Below are 8408 nucleotides of genomic sequence, written 5' to 3'. Positions count from 1 at the left end.
TTAGGGGTGAAATGTCATGATGTTTGCAACTTACTTCGAAATGGTCCAGAAAAAAGCATATACACACATAGAGCAAAAGCAAATGCAAAATTTGTGAATCTAGATGAAAGATATACAGATATTCATTGTCTAGTCTTTCAACTTTTTAATATATTTAACATTTTTCAAAGTAACAGACTTTGGTGGGGGTGAGTATAACTCAGTGGTAGAGCGCATGCTTAGCATGCATGAGATCCTGGGTTCAATCCCCAGTACCTCCATTAAAGAAACAAAAGCAAAAACAAAACAGACTTTAAGAAGTATATTTGTCAGGGTTCTCCAGAGAAGTAGATCTAATAGGAGACATACATATATGTACCTGTAAAGAGATTTATTATAAGGAATTGTCTCATACAATTATGGAAGTGGGAAACCTCCATGGTTTGCAGAGTAAATTGTCAAGCTAGAAACCTAGGAATGCTGATGGCTTAGTTTCAGTCTGAATCAGAAGGCCTGAGAACCAAGAGAGCTTATGGTGAAAATTCTAGTCTGAAAGCCAGCAGGTGCAAGAAACAAGTAGAGGTGATGTTTCAGTTCAAATTCTAAGCCTGGAAAAGACCCATGTCCCAGCTCAAGGCAGTCAGGCATAAGGAGTTCCCTCCATCTATGGGGACGGTAAGCCTTTCTGTTCTATTCAGGCTTTCAACTGATTGGATGAGGCCCATCCACTTTAGGGAACCCCTGAATTCCTAACTGGGCCAGATTCTTTTTTTTTAATTTATTTTGGGGGGGGAGGTAATTAGGTTTATTTATTAATTTTTTTAGAGGAGGTACTGGGGATTGAACCCAGGACTTTGTTCATGCTAAGCATTTACTCTACCACCCCTTGGGCCAGATTCTGATGTTGAAAGACCCCTGCAAAAGGGCCATTTCAGTTAGCTGCCAGATTAAGACTACATTTCCCAAGGGCGCTCGGCACTCTGGCCTTTTCTCCCTCCCCTTCTGGTTTTACATCCAGGCCCCGCCCCACTGCGCGTGCCAGCCAATAGCGCGTCCACCTCTAGCTCTCGCAAATACAGCACAAGGGCGGGAACGTTTCAGGAGCCGTGGGGGCGGGTCCTATGGCCTGCGATTCGTCTTTTGAATTGAAGAAGCAGATTCGCTCTGGCAGCGCGGCCCCAGCTAATTCCGTCAGGAGCCAAGACTTGGAGAAGAAGGGCTGCCACTAGTCAAGAGCAGGCGTTAAGAGAGAAAATATTAATCTCTCGCTCCGGCTCCTGCCCAGTCTGACCTTCGGCCTTCTCCCCCAGGAAATGAATCTGCCGCCGGAACTCGAGAGTCCAGTGACTCGGCAGGAGAAGATGGCGACCGTGTGGGATGAGGCTGAGGTGCGCGCTGGGAGAGCTGGGGGTCCTGGAGCCGGGGCAGCGGAGAGACGCCCTTGGCGGGAGGGGAGACGCTGGCTGGGGCGGTCAAGTCTAGCCAGGTCTCAGCGTTGCGGCCGCTTGGCGTATGGGCAGGGGTCCCGACTCCCCCACTCTGGCTTTATGGGCGGGGAAACTGAGGCTGTGAATCGGCTGGCTACAGGATCTCTCTCAGTTAACTACCCTGGGTTTAAAGAAACCTTGCAGTCCTGAGTTTAAAAAAAAACATTTTTGTTTTAACAGCAAGATGGAATCGGGGAGGAGGTACTCAAGATGTCCACAGAAGAGATCATCCAGCGCACACGGCTGCTGGACAGTGAAATCAAGGTGGGCGCACAGCCCCTATTGCGGGCAGTGAAGCCCCCAACGGCGGGCCCTGGTGATCCCAGCTGCCTCCCTCACGTTCTCGGCCTACCTAGGGGAGGCGTGGGGACCGCGGTTTCCTCCCCGGACCAGGAGAAGAGAAAAAAAGAGCTTTAAAAGGGACCAGAAGAGGGACAGGGTGGTGGGCGACCATGCTGAGAGGAAAAATCATCAGACCACCTTTCTCAAGGAGGTCTTTAAGCATTTCTCTTGGGAATCCTTTTAAGAAATCCCCATTTTACAAATGAGGAAACTGAGGCTCCGGGAGGTTTTTTACTGAGGTGAAGTCCGCAGCCTGTAACAGAAGGCAGAACCTAAAATATACATTTGCTTGACTCAGAGTCTTGCTCTTTTCCCTTTACTACAACTACTTCACCAGGAGGTTTCTAGACTGGCCTCCTGTTTTGACTTCTGGCTGTGGACACAGGCTGAGCATTTAGAAAGTCTACAAGCTGAGTGAATGGGCATGGGAGGATCCCGTGGGCAGCCTGGATCTCACCAGTTACAAGGCCCTAGGATTAGCTGAGCTAAGGCTGAACGTTCTCTTCCACTCACCCTGATCCCAGATCATGAAGAGTGAAGTGTTGCGAGTCACCCATGAACTCCAAGCCATGAAGGACAAGATCAAAGAGAATAGTGAGAAAATCAAAGTGAACAAGACTCTGCCGTACCTGGTCTCCAACGTCATCGAGGTGTGTGTGTATGTGGAGGGGAAGAGGGGGTCAGAGGAGACAGCCTGTGATGGGACCACTGGGGAAAGAGTGGGTGGGTGTTTTGAGGCCTATACTGCATGTAAGAGCTGTACCACCTAGGGTCTCCTCTCTAGTGTGCATTTCCAGGGGAATATGTAAGGCCTGCAAAGGCCTCGGAAGCGCCACACGTTTCCTTTTCTACTGGTTCTTTTTCCTTGGGGGTAATGAGCTCTTTGCAGAGAAGCAACACCTGAACAGAGATCTTACCAATTTCCTGGCTTATTAACCACACCTTTGCTGAGCTCAGGGCTAGTCCAAGGAGTGAGGTAGGGATGGCTGGCCCTCTGAGTGTTGAGATTGTCTTGGCCTCAGAAGCATTGGGCTCTGGCGAGTGCAAGAGGCTGAGCAGGGCCCCTTGATCTGAGCTTTTTCCTTTCCCAGCTTCTGGATGTTGATCCCAACGACCAAGAGGAAGATGGTGCCAATATTGACCTGGATTCTCAGAGGAAGGGCAAGTGTGCAGTGATCAAAACCTCTACACGACAGGTGAGGAGGGTGAGGGGTGGATGTGGGACAGGACTAGAGAGCCTTATTGAAGGTAGTAACTGAGGCCGCACCTGGAATCTTTCCTACAGACATACTTCCTGCCTGTGATTGGGTTGGTGGATGCTGAAAAGCTGAAGCCAGGAGACTTGGTGGTGAGTGATGTGTCAGCCTGGGCAGGGCTTTTCCAGTGAGCTTTCTCCCACTGCCTGGCTGAGCCCCTGCCCTAGGCTCAGGTCACTGTTGATCTTGAATGTCTGCAGAGCAGCCTGGAGAGTCTGAAAGCCTGTCTGCCTGCTCTTTGATTCTTGTGTCACCCAGTCCTGTATCTTTCCTTTCACTCTGTAGACACATGTCATCCAGCCACTTGAGCTGGGGAAAATCTGAAATATTCATGCTGTGTCCCCAGGGTGTGAACAAAGACTCCTATCTGATCCTGGAGACCCTGCCTACAGAGTATGACTCACGGGTGAAGGCCATGGAGGTGGACGAGAGGCCCACAGAGCAATACAGTGACATCGGGGGCCTGGACAAGCAGATTCAGGAGGTGAGGGAGACACGAGGCACGAGGCATGGCAGCCTCACCAGGCCTTTGTGTTTCTTTACTTCATTGACCAGAGCACTTTCCCCCAATGTGCCTTATCCTCATAGCATTCTAGGGAGGGAAGGAGGAGGGCATGTAACAGTTTAGGAGACTGAGATCTGGAGAGATTGAATCACTTGCCCAGGATCATGGAAGGTTAGGGCCAGAGCCAGGACTGGAACTCTGGCTCCTTGTTTTTTAGCCCAGTGTCTTTCCCCAAAATCTTGCTGTTCCTGGGGAGTCCATAGCCAGACTTGGTGGGAGCAAGCATTCTGTGTCGCTGGAGGAAGGAGAGGGCAGTGTCCCTGGATTGGAGTAGGAGGGTTGCAGATAGGGGTTGAAGCCATTCAGGATTGGGCTATAGGAGCCCTCAGGGCTTCACTCTCCTCACTCACCCAGGACATCTTCCTGGCAGCTGGTGGAGGCCATTGTCCTGCCAATGAACCACAAGGAGAAGTTTGAGAACTTGGGGATCCAGCCTCCAAAGGGGGTGCTGATGTACGGACCCCCAGGTACAGGGAAGACCCTTTTGGCCCGGGCCTGTGCTGCACAGACCAAGGTGAGTGCTTTGGGAAGGATGAGGAGTTGGGCAGGAGCTGAAGCTCTGCCAGATGGGCTCAAAGCAAGGGGGCCTCTCATGGCGTTTTTGGCCTGATTCTATCAACTCCACCCCCACTCCAGGCCACCTTCCTGAAGCTGGCTGGCCCCCAGCTGGTGCAGATGTTCATTGGGGATGGTGCCAAACTGGTCCGGGACGCCTTTGCCCTGGCCAAGGAGAAGGCTCCGTCCATCATCTTCATTGATGAGCTGGATGCCATCGGCACTAAGCGGTAAGGGGGTGCTGAGTGCCATCGAGGGGGTTGTTCTAAATTCCACCTCTCCCACCCTGGTCCCTTCTCCCACTGGGATGGTGGCAGCTCTATTCTTGTGGTTCTACTTCTTAAATTATCTTCGAATTAGCTCCCTGCTTCATTTCTTTCTCCTGACCATCCATTTTCCTTACAACTGCCAACATGTTCCCTTTAAAACTTTACTCACCTGCCCTCATAGTCCCTCAAACAGATCCTGCTTTCCCCTCCTGGGCCTCCCCATAGCTCTTTGGGATAGATACTGGGCTTGCCGTGGCCTACAGGCCCCCATGTGTCTGCCCTTTTCCCCTCCAGCTTCATCCTATCCCTGCCCTAACCTCCCCCCTCCCCCTGGGCTCCCTCCACAGCATCCCCTCAGTTTGCAGGCCCACTCTGGTGGGAGGGATTTTGCACCTGCTGTTTCTTCTCTGCAATGTGCTTTTCCTTTTTCTCTGTTCTCCATTGGTTGGTTGGCCAGCTGATGTGTTTTCAGCCTTCAGATTTCAGCTTGAGGGACACCTCCTCAAGGACATCTGCTTGAGCTCCCCCTTACGTGCCAAGTCTGGGCCAGATCTCTGTATTTCTAAGCTTTAGCTCAGTTTGTACGGCAGGTTCCTCAGTGGGGATAGGCCAGGCACTACCAGGGTTTTGCTCACGGTTTTATCCTCAGCCCGCCACCTGATCCCCGGAGTCTGTCCAGTCTGACACCATTTCTGTGCTAGACCCTGGGCTGGGGGTCCCAGGCTGAGTGAGCCTTTTCCCTGCCCTGCATGGATTGGGTTGGGTTGGGCTTCTGGTAGTGGAGGGAGGGCTCTTCCCGAGCCATGGCCTCACCAGTGTCTCGGGCCTCCTGTGTGCCCCAGCTTTGACAGTGAGAAGGCTGGTGACCGAGAGGTGCAGAGGACGATGCTGGAGCTTCTGAACCAGCTGGATGGGTTCCAGCCCAACACTCAAGTAAAGGTGAGTATTGCCATCACTTCACAGATGAAGAACACGGGGCTTAGAGATTGAGGGTTCTTCTCTGTCATCTAGCTGGTGTGGCTGGACTTGGAATTGGGCTCTGTCTTGAATCTCCCCTGCCATTTGACCTGGCCCCTAGGCTGCCTCTTTGCCTGTCATGGCCATGACTGTTGCCTGTCTGTGAACCCCTCCTCTTCAGTTCATGTGGCTGCTTCTCCCCTTGCTCAGGTAATTGCAGCCACTAACAGGGTGGACATTCTGGACCCTGCCCTGCTCCGCTCAGGCCGCCTGGACCGCAAGATCGAGTTTCCGATGCCCAATGAGGAGGCCCGGGCCAGAATCATGCAGATCCACTCCCGGAAGATGAATGTCAGGTGGGCAAGGACACGGGCGAGGCACTGAGACCTGCAGGCGCAGCAGCAGAGCCGCCTCTGTCCTCCTTGTGCTGAGCTTCCCCAGGCCTCCGCCTTCCATGTCTCATTCACAGCGCAGTTCCATGTGCCGGCATCCATTTCTCCCCAGGTGCCTGACATAGCACCTTGCTGGGGCCCAGGCTATAATTCTAGGTGCTCTGCTCCTTAGAGTCCACCTGCTCACCTTCCCGCTGACACATACACACATATCCTCCTCTATGATTATAGGCATGCAGGCTGGAGGCCCTCAAGTTTCCTGGCCTCCCCTGCCCCAGCAGATGAGCACAGCCCAACATGGCCCAGGGGAATCCTGCCAGGGGCCAGATGGACCTGGGTTCAGATCTGTGTGACTGTCAGCAGGTGGTGTCTAAGCCTCGGTTTTCTTTTCTGGGACTTGGGGATAAGGGCTCCAACCTCATGGGGTTGTGGCAACATCAAGTGCGATGCTTGGCACGAGATCAGTAAGTGGCGGCAGCAGCGCTGTGCTGATGCAGGGCCTGTGCTGCTTGGGAGCCGGACTGGGGGCTGTCTTGTCTCCACAACCTCCTGCTCCCCCACCTCAGGCTGAATCCATCCCAGGATTCTCAGGTGCAGATTTCTAGCAGGCTGGAGTTCAAGAGACACTAGAAATAACCTGGTCTAACCTGCTTTGACCTACCTCCCTTCCTCTCCCCATCTTGTCCAGAGAAGAGAACAAGGCACAGTGGGGAAGGGACTTGCCTTTGATCACAGCAGGTTGACCTTGCTGCTTGATGGGGGCATGTGGGAAGAAATCTGCTCCTCCCACCCACTCCCCATAAGTAACTGAGTCCTGCATGGTCTCCCCACTCCTCAGTCCTGATGTGAACTATGAGGAGCTGGCCCGCTGTACGGACGACTTCAACGGGGCCCAGTGCAAGGCTGTGTGTGTGGAGGCGGTGAGTGGTGGGCTGAGGTGGGTGGGTGTTTCATGCCCCCTTCCCTGGACAGGATGAGGGCATCTGGCTGGTGGAGGCTGCTGAGAGGAAGAGGCTGAGAAGGCAGAGGCCTCTGGGAGCCAGGCCGGGGTTGCAGGGAGGCACCCTAGAGCCTGTCTGTCCTGGGTGCAGGGCATGATAGCACTGCGAAGGGGCGCCACAGAGCTCACCCACGAGGACTACATGGAGGGCATCCTGGAGGTACAGGCCAAGAAGAAAGCCAACCTGCAGTACTACGCCTAGGAGGCTGCCCGTCACACCTGCTCCCTGGTCTCCTGCTGGTTAAAATTCGTAATAAAGGATGGTTTCGGGTTCCTGCCACAGTCTGTCCCGCCTTCCCTGGGCTCTGGGTAGGAGAGTGGGGGCATATGCAGGAGGCTCCTTCCCCAAGTGGTGCTGCCTGGAAACCAGAGACATCCATGGACCTCAAACCAGTTGTCAGGGTGAGGCCTTCTGGGAGGGCTGGGTGTCTGCTACAGCTGCTCCTCGGGGTCTTCTGGCCTCCCCCACCATGTCCCTCCAGACCCCTCTCTCTCCAAACTCACTGCCCCACCTCTCTGAGCTTTTGAGGCCCGTGGCTACACTGCTCTAGAATGAGGGGCCTAAAAGAAGCCACATTAGTCTTTCCCTTCTTTTTGAATCTTGGTTCTCTGGCTCTTGGCCTAACTTCCTTATAAAGCCAGGCTCTGGGTCTTTGCTCCCTTGTTTCCTGGCCCCCAAGCCTCCTGTTTCTCTGCACATCGCTTTTAGCGCTGAGGGCCCGTTTCCTCTGGCTGAAAGTGAAACCTTGAGCAAGATCCACTCTGAGAGCCCTTCTAGGCCTCACTACTGGTCATGCTGTGTTCTCCACCCCACCCCTCCATTCTGCCATCAGCGCCCCTCCCTGTTGGGCCCCATATCCTGTCAGTTTCCTTTAGGATCTTGCCAGTCTTCTGTCTACCAGCCTTCCAGCTCCCCCACCTGGGACCTGACCTAGTGTGGTTCACCGTTCATGGAGGGCTCACCCTGGGCCACATGCTATGTGGGTCTTGTGCATAATTTTATCTAGTTAATCTCAATAACCGCCAGTAGGCTGGCCTCAATTTATAGATGCATTTGAGCAACTGGGCCGAGACTGCATAACTCTTAGGTGGCATAACTAGGATTCAGACCCAGGACTGTGAATAAAATCTAGTTGTGCTGTCTTCAGTAGCTGTGACCGCCCCCTGAATGGCCTTTCAAAGCAGCAGCCCTTCAGAACTCTCCATCAGTTCGCACTTCCCCTCCAGCAAAAGCACTTTACTGTCCTCTTCCTGTCACCTCCCCCGAGAGGACATGCTCAGTCACAGAACCACTGGCTGCCATCTGGAGTTCCCCTCCTTCTGGTCCCAATGCCTCCAGGCTAGCCTTAGATTCTAAGCTGCCATCCTGAGTGTCTGGGTGCACCCCCATTGTGCTCTCCTTGGTGATCCCACTGACTCCCCCCACCCTGGGAACCCCAGCACGGCCTCTGAAGTGTGCTGGTTCTGTCCCTGTCCTGGGCTCAGCTTCCCCAACTCCAGCATCCCCCCCTCCCTGTCCCTTGCCCCGGCCAGGGCACCCGAGTGAATGCAGCCACCGCCTTCACCCCCTACCTTGGTGTCAACACCTGTAAGTGGGACTCCATGG

The 8408-nt window shown here is 53.7% G+C and overlaps 1 protein-coding gene across 2 annotated transcripts; it reads left to right on the top strand.

Moving 5' to 3' along the window:
* Positions 1 to 1107: 1107 nt before the first annotated feature.
* On the top strand, positions 1108 to 7084 carry PSMC3 (proteasome 26S subunit, ATPase 3). Of its 2 annotated transcripts, XM_006190258.2 has the most exons (12): positions 1108 to 1367; positions 1647 to 1730; positions 2333 to 2458; positions 2900 to 3004; positions 3094 to 3156; positions 3411 to 3548; positions 4000 to 4143; positions 4266 to 4414; positions 5296 to 5392; positions 5621 to 5766; positions 6641 to 6722; positions 6894 to 7084. In XM_006190258.2, exons 1-12 carry the CDS (start codon positions 1293 to 1295, stop codon positions 7002 to 7004), a joined length of 1320 nt encoding a protein of 439 aa, XP_006190320.1. In that variant the 5' UTR covers positions 1108 to 1292; the 3' UTR covers positions 7005 to 7084. The 2 variants fall into 2 exon arrangements, with proteins under 2 accessions (XP_006190320.1, XP_032344521.1); XM_032488630.1 differs by lacking the exons at positions 6641 to 6722; positions 6894 to 7084 and adding an exon at positions 6775 to 6893 and having other exon boundaries at positions 1171 to 1367.
* Positions 7085 to 8408: the final 1324 nt, after the last annotated feature.

The sequence above is a fragment of the Camelus ferus genome, chromosome 10 (assembly GCF_009834535.1).
Source record: "Camelus ferus isolate YT-003-E chromosome 10, BCGSAC_Cfer_1.0, whole genome shotgun sequence".
Lineage (NCBI taxonomy): Eukaryota > Metazoa > Chordata > Mammalia > Artiodactyla > Camelidae > Camelus > Camelus ferus.
This window is presented reverse-complemented; position numbering and strand designations above follow the sequence as displayed.